The sequence below is a fragment of the Teleopsis dalmanni genome, chromosome 2, assembly GCF_002237135.1.
Source record: "Teleopsis dalmanni isolate 2A chromosome 2, ASM223713v2, whole genome shotgun sequence".
NCBI classification, from domain to species: Eukaryota; Metazoa; Arthropoda; class Insecta; order Diptera; family Diopsidae; genus Teleopsis; species Teleopsis dalmanni.
Window position 1 is genome coordinate 128,322,004 of NC_051847.1, and position 25,677 is coordinate 128,347,680.

The 25,677-nt window shown below is 30.1% G+C and overlaps 3 protein-coding genes across 3 annotated transcripts; all 3 read left to right on the forward strand.

Annotated features, from left to right (window-relative positions):
- Window positions 1-808: 808 nt before the first annotated feature.
- On the forward strand, window positions 809-2,929 carry LOC119679003. Its single transcript, XM_038091141.1, has 4 exons — window positions 809-1,260; window positions 1,883-2,048; window positions 2,103-2,631; window positions 2,695-2,929. The coding sequence occupies exons 1-4, from the start codon at window positions 881-883 to the stop codon at window positions 2,880-2,882; spliced, it is 1,263 nt and encodes a 420-aa protein (XP_037947069.1). The 5' UTR covers window positions 809-880; the 3' UTR covers window positions 2,883-2,929.
- A 6,758-nt stretch (window positions 2,930-9,687) lies between these two features.
- Window positions 9,688-11,454, forward strand: LOC119679002. The gene is made up of 4 exons (XM_038091140.1): window positions 9,688-10,143; window positions 10,408-10,573; window positions 10,629-11,157; window positions 11,215-11,454. The coding sequence occupies exons 1-4, from the start codon at window positions 9,764-9,766 to the stop codon at window positions 11,400-11,402; spliced, it is 1,263 nt and encodes a 420-aa protein (XP_037947068.1). The 5' UTR covers window positions 9,688-9,763; the 3' UTR covers window positions 11,403-11,454.
- Window positions 11,455-16,810: 5,356 nt separating this feature from the next.
- LOC119679004 lies at window positions 16,811-20,274 on the forward strand. The gene is made up of 4 exons (XM_038091142.1): window positions 16,811-17,263; window positions 19,217-19,382; window positions 19,441-19,969; window positions 20,027-20,274. The coding sequence occupies exons 1-4, from the start codon at window positions 16,884-16,886 to the stop codon at window positions 20,212-20,214; spliced, it is 1,263 nt and encodes a 420-aa protein (XP_037947070.1). The 5' UTR covers window positions 16,811-16,883; the 3' UTR covers window positions 20,215-20,274.
- The last annotated feature ends 5,403 nt before the right edge of the window (window positions 20,275-25,677 follow it).

The following is a 25,677-nucleotide window of genomic DNA, read 5'->3' on the forward strand; positions in this document are numbered from 1 at the left end:
TGAGGGTTGTCTATAATTATGAGTAGTAACTTTAGTAGTAATTAAAAAAAAGTCAACATGTAATGTTGAAGAAAATTTTTTTTTTCATATCCCATTCAAATTATTATAGCAAAATTGTAAATATCATAGATGGAAGATATAAAAATCTTTACATTTTTAATTATTACTAAAAATTCGTTTATTTAACACTTAAAATTATAAAAATGTTTTTATTTTAAATATTACACTTAATAATTTAAATTTAATTACATTTTACATTAAAGATCGTACACGAAGTAGACCGAAATATCTGTACTGCCTTACTCAAGTGCCTATCCGATGTCTTCAGGTTAAGCATTGAAGATATTGATTATTTTATTACAAATTGAACAATGCTTTTCTATTCTAACATATGTTGGGGAAATCGGTACTTATAGTGTATTTAAAGTGTAAGTGCACTTAAAGTCCAGTGATACATTTTTGCAAACGCACTGCCATTGATGATTCTCATCTTAATTAAGTATTCAGTCCTAAAATTATGGACATAATTCCTTTTAAAATTGCCAGTCATTCCAATATAATGGCCAATTTTTGCACGTGATTATGATCATTTCGCGTCACTCACACAAGCTATCGCCGAAAATTAGTTAATTCTATTCATATATTCCTGCACTCTTTTGCTCACACCAATGAGTATAAAGATTTATACTCAATGTGGACACGTTTAAGACGAACTCTCGCTCATTCCAGTTAAAAGCACTCAATAGAATATAATATATATGAAATGTTTGTTTGAAATTTATTAGTATTTCAGTATCGCTTGGTAAAGTATTAACTTATTTTGCTATTCAATCCGCTTTGTTCCTAAAATTGCCGGTAAATTAAAAAACAGTTCAAAAAAATGTCAGCAACAGAAAATTTTAACGACGATGAACTCGTTGCCCCGGAATGGTTAAATAACGATTTTCTAAAAAAAGTCATACAAAATTGTGAAGAAACGGGGGAAGTGGAAGTAACCAATTTTAAACTCACTCCTGGCACTGGAAAGGGCGATCATTACGGCAGTGTTATGTTCAGGGCTAATGTGGACTACGCGGTACAAGGTTCACAGAAAGCAAAAGCATTGATAATAAAAACTGCACCTGAAGCTGAAGGCCATAAGATGGACATGATAAAGGATACACATTTCTTTGAAACTGAAATAAAAGTTTATACAGAAATCTTTCCAAAATTTGAAAGTATTTTACGATCCATTGGCGATAACACAAATATCGGACCTAAGTAAGTTTTAGTAAAATGTTTGTAAATCCTTAACATGTCTAAAGAAATCTTATAAAATACTTGTATAAAATAAAGTGTGAATACATAAAATCGCAGTAAAGCCTAAATATTTAAATAAAAAAACTTCTAACTCTTATCCGATTATAATCAAAATAAGTCTTAATAGGGAAAAAAATTTTCTATACAAAAATACGATAATAGTTCATAATATATACCTTAAAGGAAATGAATAAAGGAAAGGAAATGAATAAATAAATTTTTATATAATATTCAAAATATAGTATTAATCTTAATACTAAAATTTAATGTTTGAACTTTAAAAAAAATGTAATTAATCCCGTTCTCATAAATGTCATCTTCACTATTTCATTTATAATAACTTCTCAGAGAACATTTTTTACTTAAAATCTAAAATAAGCATTATAAACAAAAATAATATAATAACACGTATATGCAGGGAAACATATCAAAATTATAGTCCCTGAAATCAGGTGCAGTAAGATGGAGTTGGGAAATCCATGTCTTCGGCCACCAAATGATCTCACCTAGTGCAAGTTGTTTATATCAAAATTATAGTAGATTCCAATGCGAAGTGATTCCTTATTTAAGAACACTTTTTCAGATGTTTGTATTATAGTCTGCATCCGAAGACGTGCATAGTCTTTGAAGATCTCTTGCCGCTTGGATATACCGTACAACGTGATCGTGAGCTTAATATGGAGGAACTGAAAGAAGTCATGCGAAAATTGGCAGTGTTTCACGCGATGAGTTTTTATCTGAATTTAAAGGTCTGTGTAAATACCTACTTACAAAAATACATGAAACTAATAAAAAAATTACAGGAACCAAATTTATTTGATGATGTGAAATATGGTATGATGAATGATCCTTCAATGAGCCAAAATGATTTTGTGAAAGAGGGTATAAAAATGTTCTTAGAAGTACTTAATGATGTACCAACACTAAGTAAATATAAGCCATACTTTGAAGCACTCCAAAAAAATATATTAGAAAAATGTCGTCAGATATTTGATGAGTATCGTGAAAATCCACAAAAGGATGGCATATATGTACTTTGCCATGGAGACTTTCACACTAAAAATATGATGTTTAAAAATAATCCCACCAGCAAAAAACTTGAAGACATACTCTTTCTAGATTTTCAGCTTTGTTACATTGGACCCATAGTTAATGACTTGTATTATGCATATTATGTGATGTGTTCAAGAGAACTACGGTTGGAAAAGTTCGACGAACTACTTTATCTATACCACTGCCATTTTAAGACAATCCTAAACAAAATTGGGTTTGATGGCGTTGTGCCTAAATTGAGTGAAATCAGGGCAATGTTTCTGAAATATAAACATTTTGGTATACATTTTAATTACTTTTCTCAAATTTTTGAATTTTCCTGATGATCTCACTCGCTTTCAGAATTATTTTTGGTGTCCAGCTTTTTAGCGATGCGTTACCAAGCTCTTAATAAGGATATGGATATAGAACGATCGTTATTTTCAAGGGATTACCGCAAGTCTTTTTTTATGGATAAAGAATTTTTGGATGACCTTCATATATACTTACCAAAATACTTATACAATGGATATTTCGAAGATTTGGAGTAAATTCATTTAAATGTAGCTTATATTATATTTAAAATCATTAAGCATTTTTAAAAACTATGCCAACTTCTTTAATAAAAAATTACTAACTAAACGTAATTGAAATCAAAAGTTTTTGAATAAATCTCCAACATATGTGGTTGGGGTAATTAGCGCATATTCGTTAGATCCCAGGTATAAGCTTTCAGTGAGAGATTAGTGTGCAGTATATATACTGTAGTGAAATATTTTCTCTTTTGATATGATATATCTTTATTAAATAAGATTAGCTCATTAATTAAAAAAATTTGAAGTATTGCAACATATTTTTGTCTTTGATTTCTTTTTTGTTATGAAAAGGTGCTCTTGAGTGGTAAATATAGTCTTTATTGCCATTATACCAGCAAATAAAATATTACAAAAATAAATTTTTTTATATTAATAATCAAAAATTATATACATTTTTCATGGTAGAAGGCTAGAAGCCATATTATTCGTTAAAGTACTTGCTATGCACATGAAAACTACGACCAATTTATTTCTTGGTTTGACTAGAACTGAGCTGAAAGTGTCTAGCAAAAGCTAACCAACCCAGGCCAGTTATGCTGAGACGTGCATTCTTGTGATAAGAGTAGTGGTGTTTGTCGTATCTGAGTTGATTTGTATAAGATGAATCATAAACGAAACTTTGTTCAGCAAGTAAGCAAAGAATGCTGAGTTCAACTTGACTTGGTGGTCGTAGCTTGATCAGCATAAACGGTAAGTTAGCTTCTGTGCACTCAAAAGTGGGCAAACAGGAAGCATTACTTTGTATGTGGGATAAATTTCTAGGCAATAATTGCAATATTGCGTTTTGTTCTCGATTTTGTTCAATACAAAGTAAGGCAAACCTAAGACCGACAAATATGTGGAATAAGTCCACATAACATAGCATTATGTATAAAGGAGTGTCATGGTTTTTTGTATATAAAAAAATTACGTATATCTTTTGGAAGACTTGAAACTTAGCTTAGTATATCATAGTACACCATATTAGTTTTTAAGTTTAGAAGTGATTGAGATGATTATTAGTACCCAATTTAAATATAACAATCTAGGCGCAGGTTACATGAGTGACCAAGTCAAAAACCCAACAACATTTTTAGTCGTATACTCCTATAATAGTCTGATATTTGATACAATTGTATTACTATATATATTATTGGAGTATATTCGTTATGTACTGGCAAAACCTGTGCATGCCATTGGCTATAATGACATATATGTAGTTAGTGAGAATCGGATGATTTATTTATCTTATGGCAACAAGTGTTTAAATAACATCGACTTAAAACGTACTACTTCTATTTTCACATAATTTGTATTCTAGTAAAATTTAAAGTACGGCAGGCTTAAAGAGGATTGAATTACCATCGTTGATTTTTTTAAATATAGAAAAGCCGAAGTTTGTGATTTAAGCATTTTGTTTGGATTTTTATTTAAATTTACAAATTAAAAACTATTTCTGAAAACTATTATACAAGTAATTATGTTTAAGATTAAATTTTATGCCTAATCAATTAAATTATCATCGAAATGCCGGAGTCAACTAATTTATATAATTATCCTTAAATCGTTAGAAACTTTAATAAGGATTAAACTTAATAGTAGACTTGGTGTAGAAAGGCAGGTCGATTAAGTCAAATATAGATTTGGCGTTAAAACGTCGATTAAATTAAACTAAATATGAATTTAAAAGGTGACTAATAAAATGATGTTAGAACGTCGTACTTATTTAAAACAAAAGAACAAAGAGTATCTTAGAAAGAGAGTATTTGGCCGATGTATTTTATAAATGAGACATCCATTTTAATGTTTAATAGCACTGATTTTATGAGTTTCGGTTTTTTCATATTTATATTCCACACAAAAATATGGCTTTTAATTTCCGTTATCTTCAATTCAATTGACTGCGCTGACTTCCTTCATTAGAGGAAGTCTTGTACAATATTAAAGCAATTTATGAAAAAAAAAAAAAATTCTCTTAATAAAATATATAATATATATATATATATATATATATATATATATATTTGTATAAAACTACACAAACTGCAAAATGCTTAGATTAGAAATATTTTAAAAGAACTGCCAAACAAAATAATGGTTTTGAGACATAGATTTGGAAGAGTGGAATACATTGCCGCTTACATTGTGGAACATAATAACAACGAGTTGGCGTTATCGATGCTTATAAATACGAAGAGCATAACGCATGTGGTCTCTTTTACCAGAAAGCATCAACGACCAGCATCAATGAGTAACAACAACGTGCAGCACCTACGAAACACAAAATGTTTTATCATATTCGGGCATCTAGCATCGTCATAAAAAACTTTCCATTAGCTATATTCAAAAAATAATAAAGAAATACTTATATACGAAAAAAATATATTAGAAATTCTACAAAAACTATGTGAGGGAATATATGTGAATAATTGTTTTCTACCAGTATATAAACATTTATTAATTGTGAACATACCCATTCCGAGCTCTCTTCATATAAGAACATAGTTTCCGCGAAAATAATATTAGTGCTAAAGAGAAGTGAAACTCACTTCTTTTGAAAAAAACCCGCAAATCCAAAAAGATGTCCCAAGCGTACATATTAATGAATCGAGTAAAGTATAAGAATAGTATTGGACATATGTACATAATTTAATTTTGAGTGTGACTTGGTATGCAAAAGCTAATACGGGTAAACTAAGACTTTTGTAGAAATTATGGTGCATGAAAAAACATGACATTTAAATAAAAAAAATTTTAAATAAATATAATAACAAAAAAATTTTTTGTGTACAAATATTATCCCTTGGTAAACACACATCTTATAATGTAAATATATACATGTTCAACTGAAAAGAATTTGCTGTGCCAAAATTCTTCATCACCTCCAACCGCTATTCAGAAATGAAAATTTCAATGCTAAGAACACGAAGCTGATATGTAAGCAAATAATTTGTCCGTCACTTCTATATGGATGTATAGTGTTTGGGAAAGCTTCAAGCACTACTATTCGCCAGCTAGAAATTGCACAAAGCCAAGCTCTGAGAAATTTTTTCAAGGTACCATGATACATTAGGACGAATGACATCCTCTGGGACGTCAAGATTGATCCGATCAAAAAATACATAAAGAATAGAGCCATAAAATTATTTGCGAAAACTATTTGCGTTATAGAATCTCAGAATGGTTACAGGCTCATCGGGAAGGTATGCAGATCTCAGGTCAATTATTGCTTAGTCTGATGAAGTGATAAACAATAAGCCAGTCAAGGCGTAAAGAGGGATACTTCGAGTACACCTTTCGAGATACCTCGAGTTAACTGCTGCTGCTGTTCGTTTACCACTATTTCTAACTGCTTTTACAACATGTTTTTAACTGCTTCCGTTCCACGTTTTGTAAGAAGTTCGTTTAGTAAGAAGCTCGTACAGTGAGAAGCGCGTTCAGTAAGAAGCTCGTTCAGTGATAACTTACAACCCATTTTCTGTTGAATGTAGTTTTGTCAAATTAATGCCAACAAAACCAAAGCAATAGCATATGCATTAAATATATAGCAATACGATCATAGCAACAGCAGAGAAAACCCATGCGCAAGCAAATACATGGAGAACATATCAAAAATACTACAACAACAACAAGAAAATCAACGCACAACCGAATACATGGAGCAAGCGCATAGGAACGCTATTCGCAGACAACAGGATAATATTGTAGGCAATAATAAAGCAGAGGAGCTTCGCACCGTATACATAACAATTGTAACTGAAGTCCCGTTATGAAAAAAGGGTATAAACGGAGATGGAAAATTTAACAAGTCACTTAGTCACTTGGTCGCAACACTTAGAACAGTGCTCATCGTAGTAAGTGCATAGATACTTGGTTGCAGTACTCACAGCAGGTAACATCGGCACAGCGCAGCAACAGGATGCTTCGAAATCTTCGTAAGAACATTGAACAAGGTAATTAAATAAATTTCCTAACCTAACAACGTGGCCGAGTCGATAACGTTGATCTCATAACCCAACAACGTGGCCCAGTCAGTAACGTTGATCTCTTAATCCACAACGTGGCCCAGTCGGTAACGTTGACCTCATAATCCAACAACGTGGCCCAGTCGGTAACATTGATATCTTAACGCAACAATGTGGCCCAGTCGGTAACGTTCATCTCTTAATCCAACAATGTGGCCCAGTCAGTAACGTTAATTAATTTCCTAATGCACCAAACGTTTTTCTAATTTCAGTCATTTTTAATATTTGTAATATTATTGTAATTCACTTTGTAAGTTAATAAGTCATAATTATATTGTAAGAATAAAAATGTCTTTAAAATTTATATTACGAGCTGATTCAGGATTTCAAAGAAATAAATATAACAAATAATAATCATTTTACGATAGTAATGATGGGTATTGCAGTTTAGCGTATCTAGACCTTAAAAACTTTTGGTGAGCTTCCTGGCTTGATTGATGTCTTACATTACCTTAGTAGAGTACTATACATACCTATTCAATTCACTGATTCTAGATTTTTCTCTTTTAAATATATCATTCAAATTGCTTATGTTCAGAAATATGTGGTTTGATAACTCAAACGGATCAGTTTGACAATCTGGAGTCGACTGTGTGTTTGCTTTTTTAAATTGAATTATCCGTCGTTATCCGCCAGCTTTTGTGCTTGAACTTTTGTATGCTTGCAATTAGTGATTAATAAATATCAAATTGACGTATTTTGTATTTAATCTACTTTATTTTATTATCGTTTGATTAATATAAATCAAAATAGTTTTGTCACTGAACTTAATACTTTATTGATTCTATAGCAAAGATTTTATCACATTACGTCATAAGCAAATTATTTTCAAAATCGTAGAGTGTATTCTATTCCACAGTGGCTCTAACTTTGTAGATACTGCACTTATGAATTATATATACCTTGTGATCAAAAAAGAACTTATTTGTTGAATTCCCGCGCTTATCCAATCGGTAAATTTTTTTTCATTTTCACGCTGGCAACACTATTATACACATTCTATCAAAGTTTAACGCATATCGTACGATTACTTTTTGTTTGGCGTCTATACAAAGAACTAGGAAAATTTTGTGAGTCGATTTTTAGCTGAATTTCAAGCAGGTAGTGACCCCACATTCATTGAACGCATCAAACCTGGTGATGTGACATGGGTCTATGAATTTGAAATGCCCACCAAACAATAATCGATCGAATGTTGCTTTGAAGGTGAGCCGAAACCAAAAAGAAAATGCCAAAGTCGGTCCAAAATCCAGTTTATGCTGACTGTTTTCTTCGATGTTCGTGGTATGGTTCACAATGAATTCCTTCCGGAGGCCATTCGCAAAATATGCCAGACTTATGGAAGGAAAACTCATGGAATTTACACCACGATAGCGCACCGGCTCACACACCGGTTGTGTCGCAGTTTTTTGTCAAAAACTCCACCAATATCATCAACCAAACACCGGACTCTCCAGATATGGTCCCGTGTGACTTTTTCCTCTTCCCCCGACTCAAAATGTCGTTGCGAGGAACGCGTTTTGAGACCATAGAATTCGCTGCGTGAACTAAAGGCCATACCTTCGGCGGCCTATAAAACTTGTATGGAAAACTTGATTAAGCGTTGGCATGCATGTATTGCCGCAGGAGGAGAGTACTTTGAAGGCGATATTAAAGAAAATTATTTAAAATTAAAATTTTGCGTTTTTTTTTAACTTCTCGTTCTTTTTTGATGAAACGGTATAAGTGCTTTTTTCTTTTCTGTACATATGTACATAAAACGTAGAGATATTTTTCTCACTTGAAGAAATGAAAACAACATATTTACAAAAAAGAAAATATTGAGACTCTTGGCATTGTAAAGCTTTCTACAATTCTTTACAATTTGACCTTTTGGTGCGTTATTTTCAACCGCTTTAGTTTATTCACATATCAGAAAGCTTTATTACAATTATTTGACAGTTGTCTTAATATCATGAAATCGAATAAAATGGAATTGACTTATAAAAACTGTGATTTAAAATAGCCGAGCAACACCACTCATTTTATGTAAAACTTCAATAGGATCATTTCCTGGGTCAATGATATACTTATAGCAGAAGCATTCATTCACAATGTCATTGTCTATTTAACTTAATGCGGCACTGTTAGAATGCATGATAACCTCATTCGTCCTTTTTGGTGAAGAAGGAATTACTCACTAATTGCTTGGCATATAAATTTTCACCAACAAATATTTATTTATTTATTGTGTGAACTGTGAATGTTTTGAAAACTACAACCCCTTAAATCAAGTTCTGAAGCAATTGTAGTTTATCTAAAGAAATTATGTGGCCTATAGAACATAACTTCTTTAGATAAACTACAATTGCTTCAGAACTTCATTTAAGGGGTTGTACGCTCTTAGTGAAGCAAAATCTTTCTTCTATAATGCCTTCACTCTTTTATTCTTAAATAATTTTAGTTATAATATTGTATGCTACTTTTTATGGTTACTAAAGAGTTATAGACTATTCAGCGCCTATGCGATGATATCAACGTAAGTACAAATAAAGTAAGTTTTAATGAAAACTATGCACATATAAGTTTTTGCGAGTCATTATTCAAAAATAATGCGGTTCTTTTGCCTGTGATAGTGCTCAACTCAGATAAAAACTCGCTCGTTCTCTTATATGTTTTAGATAAACTCCCACTCAATCCACATAAAAGCACTCAATAGAACACAATATATATAGAATATTTATTTGAAATTAATTAGTAATTCAGTATCGCTTGGATAAGTATTAACTTATTTTGCTATTCATTCCGCTTTGTTCCTGAAATTGCCGCTAAATTAAAAAAGAGTTCAAAAAAATGTCGGCAACAGAAAACTTTAACGACGACGAACTCGTAGCCCCGGAATGGTTAAATAACGATTTTCTAAAAAAAGTGATAGAAAATTATGAAAAAACTAAGAACGTGGAAGTATTCAATTTTAAACTCACTCCTGGCACTGCAAAGGGCGACCATTATGGTAGTGTTATGTTCAGGGCTAATGTGGACTACACGGTACAAGGTTCACAGAAAGCAAAATCATTGATAATAAAAACGACACCTGAACTTGAAGGACACAAAATGGAATTTCTACGAGAGACACATGTTTTTGAAACTGAAATTAAAATTTATACGGAAATTTTACCAAAATTTGAAAGTATTTTGCGCTCTATTGGAGATAACACAAATATCGGACCTAAGTAAGTTTCAATAAATTATTTTTAAGTAATATAATTGTTTAAAGTGCTATAGAAAAATAATAAAGTGCTTGTTTATTTTCCATATAAATATATACAATTGCAGTAATGCAGATCAACAACAGCATATTTATTAGGGTGTGTATAATTGTGGCATTGATTTCTTTAATCACAGGACCCTAATAACACTGTCTGGATTGTTCATTAAAAAATAATAGACCTTCCAAACAATATCAACAGATTTCTTATTTAAGAATATATTTTTAGATGCTTGTATTATAGTCTGCATCCAAAAACGTGTATAGTCTTTGAAGATCTCATGCCACTAGGATATACTGTACAACGCGATCGTGAGCTTAACATGGAGGAACTAACAGAAGTCATGCGAAAATTAGCAGTGTTCCACTCGATGAGTTACTATCTGAATATAAAGGCATGTCTGAAGTATATGTCTGCAATAACACACAAAATTAATAATAATATTTTAGGAACCAATCCTATTTGACAATATAAAATATGGTATGATGAATGATCCTGCAATGAGCCAAAATGATTTTGTAAAAGACGGAATAAAAATGTTCTTGGAAGTACTTAATGACGTACCAACACTAAGTGAATATAAGCCATACTTTGAAGCACTTCAAAAAAATATGTTAGAAAAATGTCGTCAGATATTTGATGAGTATCGTGAAAATCCACAAAAGGATGGCATATATGTACTTTGCCATGGAGACTTTCACAATAGAAATATGATGTTCAAAAATAATCCCACCAGCAAAAAACTTGAAGACATACTCTTTCTAGATTTTCAGCTTTGTTATATTGGACCCATAGTAAATGACTTGTATTATGCATATTATGTGATGTGTTCAAGAGAGCTACGGTTGGAGAAGTTCGACGAACTACTTTATCTGTACCACTGCCATTTCAAGACAATCCTAAACAAAATTGGGTTTGATGGCGTTGTGCCTAAATTGAGTGAAATCAGAGCAATGTTTCTCAGATACAAATATTTTGGTATGTACTCTTTTTCTCAAATTTTTGACTTTTCCTGATAATCCAATTTGCTTTCAGAATTATTTTTGGTGTCCAGCTTTTTAGCGATGCGTTACCAACATCTTAATAAAGATGTAGATATTGAGAGAACGTTGTTCTCAAGAGATTATCGCAAGTCGTTTTTCATGAAAAAAGAATTTTTGGATGACCTTCATATATATTTACGAAAATACTTACACAATGGATATTTCGAAGATTTGGAGTAAATTGTTTACGTATATTGTATGTTGTATATAAAATAATTGAGCATTTATACAAACCGACAGTTCTTAATAAAAAATTAAATTCAGTTGTTTAATTGAAAACCAAGCTTAATGAAAAAATCTGCAAGATATAGGTTTTGGCTATCTAGCGAATTATCTGTAGAGTCCACCTATAAACTTTTCGTTAGCGATTACAATTGCTGATTGCTGATATATAGTTGTTAAGCCGCAATCGAATTGGGCTTAACTGTTTGCAGTTAGTGAAAATGGTTCTAACCGCTTTACCTATTCATCTTAAGACACGTTGTGTCTTTGTGACAGAGATTACATTGGTGCGTTCTTCTAGGTTGACTTGTTCGATTACAAAAAAGCTGAAGTTTAAGACTTAAATATTATCTTTTTGATTTTTCTTTAAGCTTATATAAGAAAATATCAGAAAACTAAAATCTTTTTTTTATAAGATTAGGATGTTTGTAGGCTCCCTAGCCAGTTTAACCTATCCTCAGTAACTTTATTTACTCATCAGCCAGGAAAATTTAAATTAAGATTACGCGATAAACTATAAGATTGGCGTCAAAACGCCGGGCTGTTTAATCAAAGTCTTGGGATCAGAACTCCAGAGTAAATTAACTTAAATATAGGCTTATGAGGTGACTAATAAGTTGATGGTAGAACGCTGAAACTACGTGCCTAGTAGACAACTGATTAGCATACAATAATGGCCCTCTTTTTATATGAATTTCCATAGTTGTGTATGTATATGCAATTTCTGACGTCACTTGAAATGTGTGTTGTCTCTCTTTTGTTATTATCTCTGCATACTAGCTTTATATGCAGCTTTAGCTCTGTTTCTGTTTGTGATCTTTTGAGTTGCTGGCACTCTTCTGACTGGTGTGTGCCGAATTGCTAATGATTGTTTTGAGAGCCGCTCAAAAAATTTTATGTAAGAGAATCAAAACTATGAGAATCTTTGAAGAGGATATTTTGCTGATGTATTTTATGAATGGACCGTTCATCAAATTCGCAATATTGGTTTAAAAGTTCCCTACTGTCGGTATGAAATGTAAAGGGTGACAATAATCTTAGATAATGGTTTTGGATAATCCATTTTGTGAAATTTTCTTAAAATTTTAATTTTAATTAATTATTTGAAAATTAGCTAAATTTTACACATTTCTTTATTATTATCAATATTTGATTTGTCAGTTAATTTAATATATATTAGAGGGTTTTCTAAAGTACCTCGGTTCATATAGTCAAATACACATTGGTAAACGCAAACATAGTCGTGTTTCCGACACATGCGGCACTTAGATTGCTTAAAGTACCCACCAGAAAAATTGCATTTGCCGATATTAATAAAAATATAATAAAAAATGGCGTTGCGCCACTTGAGTAAAATTGGATTATTAGAACAAACATTTTACCAATTTTTCATTATGACTTCATTTTAGTAATATATATTATTGTACAGTAAATAAACAAATATAATGATATTGATGATTTGTATATAAGTGATCCAAATCTATTGAAAATCATGAAAAAAATATTGGCAAATTTTTGTAAATCATGGACTAATGAGTTTTGGCGGTAAATTTTTGTGGGATCCAAGAGTTCGTTAAGAAATTGTTAGGAATTTAGTAGAAAACTAAATTTCGATTAATCATGAAATAAGAGATATAAAATTATAAGTTTGTCTGCGGTTTGGGCTAATCATAATATTAGAGTATTCATTTTAAAATAAATAAATTTTTCAATATACTAGATATAAAAAAATATTTTTTACTCAATAATTATATTTTATACAATTGAATTATATAATTATTATATATTACATATAGTACATTAAATTAATATTAAATTAATATTGAATATATAGAAGACTTTTTGCGTTATACGCATACAAAACCCATCCACATACCCCAAGAAAGAAAAGTACAAAAACAAAGTGCATTCAAAGTCCATTTGAAAAAGTACTAACTCATTTAACCTTGCATTTTAAAGACGTTCAGTAAGTGTGCTGCAAAAATTAAGTAGAGTAGAAAGAATATTGCAGTAATTTGTCTATCCACAAAGTTTTAAAAAGCACTTCTTTCTTTTGAAATTTGCTGACAATATTTGGTTAGTGACAATATCCAGTATTAGAAGTGGAAGATTGTTTTATGAAGGAAGATTTAGTAAAGTGTGATTTGGTAATTTATTTATTTAACAATGTTTGCAGAAACAAAAACAATTTTACTTGCCAAAAATCTTTGATTCATTTAGAACATCTGCTGGGTTTATAGATTATGAAGTGAACTTTAAAAACTTGGACTAGTTATATTAAAAATAAAATCATATTAGCCCTAATCAAAAACAATAAAAAAGCAAAACAATACTCGCATGTTAGGTTTTACTTGCAAAAATTTTAAGTCTTGAGCCAAATTCAGAAATTAGTCTATTGTAGAGTTTACTGGAAATATGTTGAAAAATTCCAGTCATCCGTTAAAACCAAATTCATTTTGTTTTTTGTATTTATTTCTTATTTGTTTACAGCACAACAGAAAACATATGTCAAAAAAAGCATTAAACAAATTTTAAAAGTAAGGCAAATTTTTTTCAACCAGACTTAATGCTGTTTTTTTTATTCCTCTGAAAGAAAAAATTACGGCTATTATTAATGTGCTAAAAAATTATGATTTCGCTGCATAGCCGACTTTACTGCTGGGTACTTTAAAAATATTTTATTACAAACCGAAGAGTAGCAAACACTTAAGTGGAAGCACAAGCTTATATGAAAAGTGCGGAACGAAGTGAAAAGAGATAATTTTCAAGAGCTTTTTATGTAATTAATAATTAACTTTAACATGACTTTCCAAATTCAATATCTACAAAATTTGTATTTCAACTAAAAACTATTATTTTAATTCACAGTGCATGACGAAGTACAATTTTACTTGATAAAAATAATTGTTTGTTTATAAAAAATTATTTGAAGCGAAAATTAAAATAATTAACTACATAACATCAAAGGTTAGGTTCACAAATTACTATATAATTTTTAGATGTGATTTTTTGACTAAATTGTGGCCATTAATTAAATTTAAAACTTTATTAAATACGTATATACTACATAATATTTTATAAAAATTAATATATAATAAATTATTATTTTTGTTGTTGTTATTCATATGTTTACAATTTAAATTCTATGTATTATTAAAAGAATTAATTATAAAAAGATGTTGGAAAAAAACAACCGAAACATTGGATTAAAAAATAAAGTAAAATATGTTTTATTTTCATCTTATTTAAAAGACTAGACTAGCCTAAGCAAAAATTATAATTAAATATATAATAATTTTTATTATAAATATATAATAATTTTTAATAGAAATTATTCATATTCATATCCATCGTTATTCAGTATTATACATTTTTTTAAGGGGCTTTACAAGACTACGCATGTAACCTATTAATATTAGGTGTTATTCGTTAAAATTTCCAATGAAGGTTCACAACAGACCACTTATACCTTTGGTAACATTATTTTATACTGTCGCTAAGATGTTTAGCTACTTTATAACTAGTCATTTAGATAGAGGAAGAAGTGTTGTGGTTTTAAGTACATATTAGCGACTTTAGGCTAGTGAATTGTTGTTTTTTGCAACACTTCGGAGCTGCCGAATACTACTGTAAGGTTACTACTTTCACTATAAAATTTGAATTCAAAAATTTTTATGAAACAGCTTATTAATACTTAAAAGAAGTATAGATTTGTCAGTTATGTCAAGTATTATATTATTATAATACTGAGACGTTACGAAAATGAGCTAATTAAAATGCAAGTCCCACTGCAATATGTGAACTTTTTTAGTGCGCACACGTTTAAAAAAAAAGGGCTTGTAATTTAAAAACGGTATGATAAAATATATGAGCATATTATCAGTAACAATAATATAAATATATTACATCCATAACTAGAAAAACGTAGCACATTGATATATAATGAAGAATTGTTTATAAAGCGAGTAATACGACACCTAAAATTAAGAATTAACCAGTTATTTTTTTCAAATGGTTTTTAAAAACCTATTTTAAAACGCAAAACTTGATAATACTTAATCCGCAATAATAGCCCAGTCTTTATGGAAATATATTAGTAATTACTAGCTAGTAACGAAAAAAAACTGCACTTTAAATTAATTGAATATATAACACAACTGTGCTTTATAACGCATATCTTTAATGTTTTACTCTAATGTTTTTATAGTAAAGGAGTATAATGCCTTTTCTCTGACCACAATCCGGCGCCCTGTGCCCAACTAGCACGATCTAAACCAATTCCCCTCATACCTGGAGACTTTGTCCTACACCGGGACTACGTAAGTATTACTTCGAGGTAGGGTTTTTATTACTCACTTAAGAATTCCATCAGTGTGATTTGCCTTGCCCTTCTTCTTGGTATGATGTATCAGCTTGCACCAGCTGTCTCTTATCGAGACCTACTATTTCAACCTCACGATTTCCTTGGTTTTCTGTCATTTTTTCTGTCACCGTCCTTTGGGAGAAAACATCAACTAGCGCTACTGGCGCTTCTTATTCGTGTAGCCGCTTATTATGCTCATAGAATTTGTGTTCTACGATATCATTCTCAAGATATGCAATTTGATGACTTCACTTTGCGCATTTGATAGAGGTAGCTATTAAAATATCCATGACGAGATAGGAGCTGAGTAAGGTATTACTTGACCTCGCCGAAATCTTTTGTTAGACAGTTTTTTTGCTTTGGGATGAGGCTTGCGGTCCATCGTCGAGTTCTATAAGCTACGTGTAACTTCGTTTATATCAAAGTTAATAAAAAAACAGGTAAAATAATCAAATTACGAATAAAATATAATAATATTTTTTTAAGTGTAGAATTCGAATATTTTATCAAATATGTTTCTTTGAGTACAACTCAGCATATTTTACTGTCTGACATAACTGGTCAACATATATATTTTTTTTATTTATTTATTTTTGTTTACTAACTGCAAGTAATCGTCAGCTGTTCGCTTATCAACAAGTTTGTGTATCTCGAATTCTAGAAGTATTTGTGAAATTGATTAAATATTCAATGTTTTAATTGGGTGTTTACGTACGAGAAGCGTGGCGCTTAGTTAAATCATATAAAATTGCTTGTCATTATAAAACAACAAGTTTAACAGCATTTTGACAGTTTTTTTTTATTTTTATTTTTTTGATAATAATATGTATTTGGAGGTTGTGATAGTGCTCAGTTCAAAGCACTCGTTAATAAAAACAAAAAAGATCTTACTATCAATTGATGGTTTTAGATAAATTCTCACTCTGTGCGATGTGAAGTGCGCATTAGAATATAAAATATATATTAAATATTTTTAAAAAATTTATTAGTATTTCGGTATCGCTCGGTCAAGCAGTTGTTCATTCCGCTTTGTTTAAAAATTGTCATTTAAATTGAAAAAAAATTTAGTCCGCGCAATGTCAGCAACAGAAAATTTTAACGACGATGAACTCGTTGCGCCTGAGTGGTTAAATAACGATTTTCTAAAAAAAGTCATAGAGAATTATGAAAAAACTAAGGACGTAGAAGTAACCAACTTTAAACTCACTCCAGGCACTGTAAAAGGCGATCACTATGCCAGTGTCATGTTCAGAGCCAATGTGGACTACAAAATAAAGGGTGTGCGGAAGTCAAAATCATTGATTATTAAAACAATGCCTGAGGTTGAAGGTCAAAAGAAGGAAATGCTAAAGGATTCACATATCTTCGAAACTGAAATAAAGGTTTATACGGAAATTTTACCTAAATTCGAGAGTGTTCTAAATTCTATTGGAGATAAAACAAAAATTGGACCTAAGTAAGTTTTATTAAGGAGTTTCTGAGCAAGTTTTGTATGCTCTTTAGAAATAGAATAATACCATTTTATAACATTCATTGTGAACACATGTAATGAGGGGATATTTGATTCAATAAACTAGTAACACTTTATGTTACTGTCAGCGATGGAATCGTATCGTAAACACCAATTCATAGCATATTGTCTGTATAATATGATAATGAGTATCATATACAATGAACAGTATTTAATCTGAACCAGATATTATCTTTCGAATTAAACAATTTTTATTTCATGACTAATTTATCAATATAACACAAAAGTTTTAATATTGTAGTGGAACCTACTTGAATACTTAAATATATTTGTTCAATTGATTATTTTATTTATTATAGCATATGGAATTGAGTTGAATAGCTTAGAACTCTGCTTTTGAAAGAATATTATTATGACTTTGCCACAAACATAATGCTACATACATAGTGAAAATTTTACATTTTAGCTTGAAATTTTATACCGCATTCACACGAGCATTCGGATTGTAATTTTCGATGCTATTTCAAATTATTCTTGATTTCAATAGCACAACAAGTTCAAATTAAGAAGATTGGTATGGGAGTTTTGTCAACTGAAAACAGAATTGAATCGTAATTTCTAAAAAATTAAGTTCATTATAACTTAGACAGTTAACTGTAGTACACTATTGTACAGTACAAACTTGTGTTATTGTGAATTGTTTTGAGGAATGAATGAAATTTTCATATAACATGAAGGAAAACTATTACATATAATATGTATATATTATATGTAAATATATGGTGAAAGTAATTATAAAGTGTGAACTTATGATAAGTCTGACAATCAAATTATAATAATCCGTCGAGTGAATCGATATTTTTGCCTTTGATTTCAGATATCAGTTTAATATATTTAAAAAATTTTCAAATATTGCAAAACTAAAATTACAATCAAAACTGTAGTGTGAATCCAATTTAATGCACATTTTTTAATTGAGAATACAATCAGCTCGAATGTGTAGAGCAAATAGAACCAGTTAATTATAAGTTTAGTAAAATTATAAAGTTTTGAATTGGTTAATAAGAGATAACGATTTTTGTTTTGTTAAAATCGAAACAAATTATAAAATTTGTTACAAGAATAATTTTTCAAAATATTTTATTAGCTCAACGTGTTATCTGTTTTACTTCGGGAAGTCCATGTAATGTAATTACGAGCTGTCTTTCATATACTTCTGATAACACTGCAATTCTATCGTTATCGATTAAATTTTGTGTGATAACAATTAATATAAGTTTTATAACAGAGTTTCTTACGGTTATTTTTACTATAAGACTACAACAAGTGTGAAAAATGACGATTACGATCTATACATGGTTAAAACTTATTAAACTAGTACTAGAAGTGACATTAGTCGTTAGTTAGTTTTTTATATTTAATTAAAAAATTTTAATTTATCCGTCCACAACTAGCCTTTGTGCCAAAACAAAATTCTATAAATATAGGGTTCTGTGATATAGTGTCGTTGCACATATAAGACAACGAATTTGTTTACATACATGTTTGATATACATAACGAAACAACACGATACATAATATATATCCTACATATAATGATACAAACCTGTGTATCAAAAATATATACGATGTACTAATATTATTACTATCAATACATCAAAGTTAATTATATAAGTTAATTTCCTAAGTATATGATTTTTTTATTGTAATCTATTATGTGTTCCTTCTAATTTCTAACAAAACTAAATGTATGTGCCAAAATACGAACTGAAATATTTATCTTCAATAGTAAACTTATTCAGGGTTAATAAAAACAGCAAATTGACTTATAGTCCTCATTTATACAATAAGTCTTGCACAATCGATAGGTAAAAATAGAATATATTATATGTATTAGAAATTGCATGGATAGATTTCTAATTTAGAAGTATTTTTTAGCTGTTTGTATTATAGTCTACATCCTAAGAAATGCATAGTTTTTGAAGATCTAGTACCACTTGGTTATACCGTACAACGAGATCGGGATCTTAACAACGACGAAATAAAAGACGTTATGCGAAAATTGGCAGTTTTCCATGCGATTAGTTACTATTTAAATAAAAAGGTTGGTTAAAAATGTTAAAATAATAGACTTCATATATATATATACATTTTTTTTTCAGGAACCAAAACTATTTGACAACTTACAATACGGTTTTATGAATGAACCGTCAATTCGAGAAAACGACTTCGTGACGGACGGCATAAATATTTTTATAGAAATTCTAAATGAAGTACCAACTCTGCGTAAATATAAACCATATTTTGAAGCACTTCAAACAGATATACTTGAAAAATGCCGTCAAACATTTGATGAGTTTCGCGAAAATCCGCAGAGTGATGGAATATATGTACTTTGTCATGGAGACTTTCATTTTAAAAATTTGATGTTCAAGCATAATCCTATAAACGAAAAAGTTGAAGATATACTCTTACTTGATTTTCAACTTTCTTACATTGGACCAATAGTTAATGATTTGTATTATTCTTTCTTTATGATGAGTTCCAGAGAGCACCGTTTACAGCAGTTTGATGAATTACTCTATTTATACCACAGTCATTTCAAGTCAATACTAAATAAAATTGATTTTGATGGGGAAGTGCCTAAGTTGAGTGAAATCAGAGCTATGTTTTTGAAACACAAACATTTCGGTATATTGTGTCTTTGCGAAATCTTTTCAACTCTTTATTAACTTAATGTTATTTCAGAACTATTTTTGCTATCGGGCTTTTTAGCGATGCGTTATGAATTTCAGAACAAAGATATCGACGTAGAAAAAATTATACTTTCCAGGGATCATCGAAAGAATCTGTATATGAATAAAGAATTTTTGGATGAACTTCATCAATTATTACCAAAATACTTACACAGTGGATATTTTGAAGATTCGATATAAGTTGAATTAGGTGTTAGTTAATTATTTAGTAAATTAGAAATAATTAATAATTAAATTGTTACTGAGTAAATAAATAAATAAATATTTATTAGAGCTGGGTTAATATTTTTTCCTCAGCGTTTTTGTCTATAGGTATGCAGTATCACTCTTTTCATTTTCGAAGCTTTATTCGATATGTGTATATGTGTATGACTCGATTTGATAAAATTGGTAATGCATTTGATGAATTATTTTTGATTGATCTATATAAAAACTTTGTTAATACATTTTACATGTATACAAGATGTTAACTTATCGGCTCGCTCGTTAGATTTTAAACGCACACGTCATATATGCAATATTTTAAAATCTATAATTTTTCAATGATAATAAATATCAGTTGCAATCGTTTGATAGTAAAATTCCACTAATTAACGTTTTATAACATTCTGCTAACTCATGTGCCCCTAATTTCTGCTATTTCTAATCAGCTGGTTGAATTTATTGCTCTTTCTTCCTTGTGAACTTGCTACTGTTTATAGTATTATTTTATTGGAATTATTTTCTTTGGTAGTAGCTACTTCTACTTCTATACTCTGTTACCCAAAATGTAATCGATAAATGACATTTGAGTATAGTTCCTGCATTTGTAGGAGATATATTTTCTTCTTATAACAAAAACTTTGTGTCAGCTAAACTATGTAATATGTTTAGATATATAAACTATATAAAGGGTTAGACGAATGAAGTGTTACTTATTCAAGCGACTATATCTTTTCTGTGTGAAATTGTTTTTATATTCATTCAAAATACAAAAATTTGTAGAAGTAATCAAAATTTCGGAATACATTCACTCTAGCTCGATGTGGCAAACTTTGGTATTGACTATGGCCTTTACACGGTTAAAAAATAAGTTGCTGGCTTCATGAATGTGATGTTCCGGTATTTACTACATTCTTGAGAAATGGCTTTCTTTAGCGCATCCATACTGGCATATGCTTTAGTCCTTACCTTGCTCTCCAATTAAGTGTGGAACATGGTTTTTTAACCATTCTGGGTTTACACGAACTTTATGAGACGAGTTTTGTTTGTGTGTACACCCGATAATAAATCGCTTTGACTTTAACAACAGGCTCGATGAAAACGATTGGAGAGCGTCCATCGGCGGTCACAGCTGTCGATACGATTACTTACGTCTTGAGGCCATTTGTAGTCTCAAATTTTTGGCAGTGCATTCAGTTAACACGATCATTTTGAGAGTTTATAAACTCTTCAATGTGGAAATTTTTCTCATCAGAGAACACAATGTTTGGAAATTCGCTACTTTCGCGTAAGCGTAATAACTCCTTTGCTATTTCGACTCCAACTTTTTGTTGTTTTGGTGTAAGATCTTGTGCGTTTTAGAACTTGTAAGATTTTGCCTTGAGCTAATTTTAGAGCATGCGTCGGATGTTTCGCTGAAATATTTTCAGTTCAAGTCGTTCCTTCACTTTCCAAAGCATTTCAAAGCATTACACTAACATTTTATTCACTGTGAGTTGTTTGAGCTCACTAATAATATGAAGCAATCACACTATTATGTTTGAATTTCATTTTGAAAAACTTCTGTTCTATAAAACGTAGACGCACATACTTGTGGTGGCTTGTAAATAATATAAATTGCCATCATTCGTATGAATTTCATGAAGATGGCAACATCAGGTTGTAGTTGGCAACACTTCAATCGCCTATCACTGCGATTTTAACGATTTTAACTTGGACAGTTGACTGTAGTACAGTATTGTACAGTACAAATTTGTGCTATTGTGAATAGTTTTGAGGAATAAATGAAGTCTTCATACAAATTAAAAAAATTGTTATTTATAATACGAATGTATCATATGTGGAAAGTAATTATATTGTAGAAGTAGTTAAGTGTGTGCATATGATAAATCGATTAATTAAATTACAATGTTACGTCCTGTGAATAGATATTTTTGCGTTCTGATTTCAGATGTCAAAATTTTTGACAGCTTAAATTACAATCAAAACCCTTGTGTGAATATAGTATTAATAAGATTACGCAATACGTATTGAAGTGTTTTATTACTGTTTAATTTTTTCAACTAATATAAAAAATAATTTTAAATGTTCGGTATCATGTCGTGTTTTTTATATATAATAATCTGAATATATTTGATGCTCAATTTTCATTTGGAAACCGCAGCTTCTTCAAATACGGTCTTATTCACTGAAGAACAAAATATTTGCGTATTGTCTCTATATTATATATTTCAATAAATACAGTGAAAAATATTTACTTTTCAGACCAAATATCATGGAATAAGGAAAAAGTACCATTTTTATGCATTCGAAAGATATTTAGTCTGCTTTTATATTTAAGTAGATATAAACAGCTGTCTTATTATGACATGAAAATATTTTCACAAGTAAAATTTTGGGAATATATTTTATCATTATTATATATCCATACATCATTGCGATCAATATATCCTTAGTCTATGTTGTGTAGTATCTTGTTGTTTTCAATAAAGTATATCACAATAGTTTCGACTTTCAAAAAAATCCAGAAAGAAGATTAGAAAAAGTATTGTTCTTGTTTGTCCATTCACTTAATATCAAAAAACTCTACTCCGTCTTGGACTTCCCTCGTATAAAATAATAAGTTTGATTGTTTATATGATTATACTGATATGTCTTTCGCAGTGATGGTAACTTTTCAGAGTTCATAAATTTTCTAATTGAGGCAAAATATAACATAGAAATATATGTTTTTTGCTATGATACTAATATTAGTGGTTCTTCTGCTATTTACTACTATATTTGTACTGAATGTTTGGTTGGTATTCAAACTTTTGTAGGAGTGAATTTTTTCGAGTTATTCATATATGACACACGCACAAGTTAAGGAATATGTGCTGCCATTAACTGGCTTTATGCAGTCCAATATGTTGCCGTTATAGACTTATCTTTTCTATACTTTCCTATGTATTTTAAGGTGTAATATAACATTATTTGAAGCAAAACTTGAGTTGAAGTTATTTAATCTTCACTGTTAAAGATGTTTCTGAAGAGTCAACTTCATTTGGAGTGCAATCCATATGAAATAAATGTGCAAGATCAAGTTAAATTGACTAATAAATTCGATTGGATAATCAATTCATCTCTGTTTTGAAAGAAATAGTTCACTCATTGGTCAATGAATGTTGTTTTATATCAACACGAATAAAATATAATATATAAAGTACATAACGATCCTAATCGCTTAATGTAATAGAAATTCAGGATTGTAAGTTGTCAATCAAAATATACTGATCCTTTTTTAAATATTTAAAAGTATTGAATATATTTAATTATTTTTAACATAGTCTAAGAAATTTCTTTTTACTTATTGTTATCGATATTGTAAATTACTTATTGATATTTACACAAATATTCTGAAAATTTCGACCGAATTTTATTAAAAAAAATGCACTCATTAAAGGATTAAATCAGTTTTTTACCAAAATTTAAAGAAAATAGTGAAAACATTATTTCCCATTTCTGTTAAAAGTTAAGAATTGCTTGACTAATGAGTTTGTCAGGTTTCATCATAAATATGTTAAGTGAATACTGCGATGGGTTTCAGAGTTTTTCACATAAACTGCAGATACTCGAGACGTTTGGTAGTTTATTAAATTTTTAAATGCTGTCAACATCATTTTTATTTCAATGTCGTAAATTTTTCACATCTCGAATTACTAATGAAAATCTTTCCGAAACATCTGCGCTCCTTGTTAATAGCGAATGTTAACAACTCACTTAAAGAGTCAAAATATCCACAAAACAACAGAATTTTTAAAAACATTTTACGAAGGCAATTTGAGACTTAAAACAATTTTATTTTCCAGCACATGTGCGTGTAAATTAGTAAAAGTTTATGGCTTTGTCTGTGTTTCGGATACTGCGAACTGCGATACTCCGTTCTTACGTACTTACGTTGTTGCGTTGATGCGTTGTGGCGTTGTTGCGTTGTTGCGTTCCTTCGTACAAGCATAAAATCCTTCATAAAGGCGAAATATTAAATGCGCGCAAGCTTATCACCATTACAAACGAAAGGCGCCATTTTGCGTCAGTACATTTCCCTTCTAATCAGCCAGTTTACATGGGAATAATGATTTTTTAAAAGCCGGTAATGTGTACGTGACAGTACACAATGCCTTTGTGAACGAGTTTTAATTTAGTTTTTTACGAGCCTAATTTTCTATTCCACACCGAAGGCGCTAAAGTACGCGTTCCATGTGAATTATGTGTTCAGTTTGTGCTTATGGTGCATGTGACACCATCGCACAGGTACAGGTACATCCTTTGCCAACGGACAAAGGCTGATTATTGCGATGGGATGAGTGCGTTAATTTTTAAAATTAGTTAAATACTTGATGAAAGATTACTTATTCGAAAGTGTTTACGTAAATCTGAAAAATTATTACTTTACAAAATTAATAGTTTATAAAAACAGTAGAATTGTGATTTTCACTGATATTAAAGTTTCAACCATCATTTTCTAATACCTTTGTAACTTCTAATGCTGAAAATTTATATATTTTATTGGCAATAAATAAATATTTAAACCAATATTTAGATTACCACACCTGTTTCCTATGATTCAAATGTCGATGACATCTACCGATTTCTTGACTACAAATACTAGTTATACTGTTCAATAACTCGATTGTTATTGAATCTGAATTGATACTTGATCCGATTTAGTGTTGCTTATGATTAGAAATCCGGCCTTTGAACCAGTTTCTATTGTAAATATTAATATCATTTCTGAAAGAGTTAAGATACAATAACTTCACATCTCTGCGTATCACTCCTTTTTTTAAAGAAGTGCTTATATCTTTGGAAATCACTTTATAAATCACTTATGTGTAAACGAGAGGTATATTGTGAAGCAGTGCAGTTTTGGCAACAGAAGTCAAAAACGATTTCTATGGATCTTCGGTAGTTTCTTGTGCTAATGTAATGAGTGTACCGTTTCTTAGTAAAATATTAGTCTATGTTAATTAAATCTACAATTTTTGTTTGCAAAAATAATTCGGAATCTACAAGAAACAACTTAAACTTAAAAAGAAGAGGTTTTAGAAATTTAATAAAAAAAATTTAATTGTAAGATGTGCCATTATCAAATTAGCCATTAAAAAATAATAAGCATTTTTTTTATGCTTTCACTAAATCCCTCCTTCCCTCCAAAAAAAAACTGATTTCAAATATTTTTTAAAAACGATTTTCTATTCACAGGAAGATTTCTAGAAATCTTTGAAAGAAGATCGCTCTTTTTATAGGAGAAATTGCAGAGTATAGTTAGACCAATATAAATCGGACAATTTGCTAAAGTTATGAAAATCATATCTCTTGAACTAAAGATATTAGGGCACAGGACCATTCACATAAAAATGAAGGAGAACCGACACCAAAAAGATTACTGGGATAATCTACCAG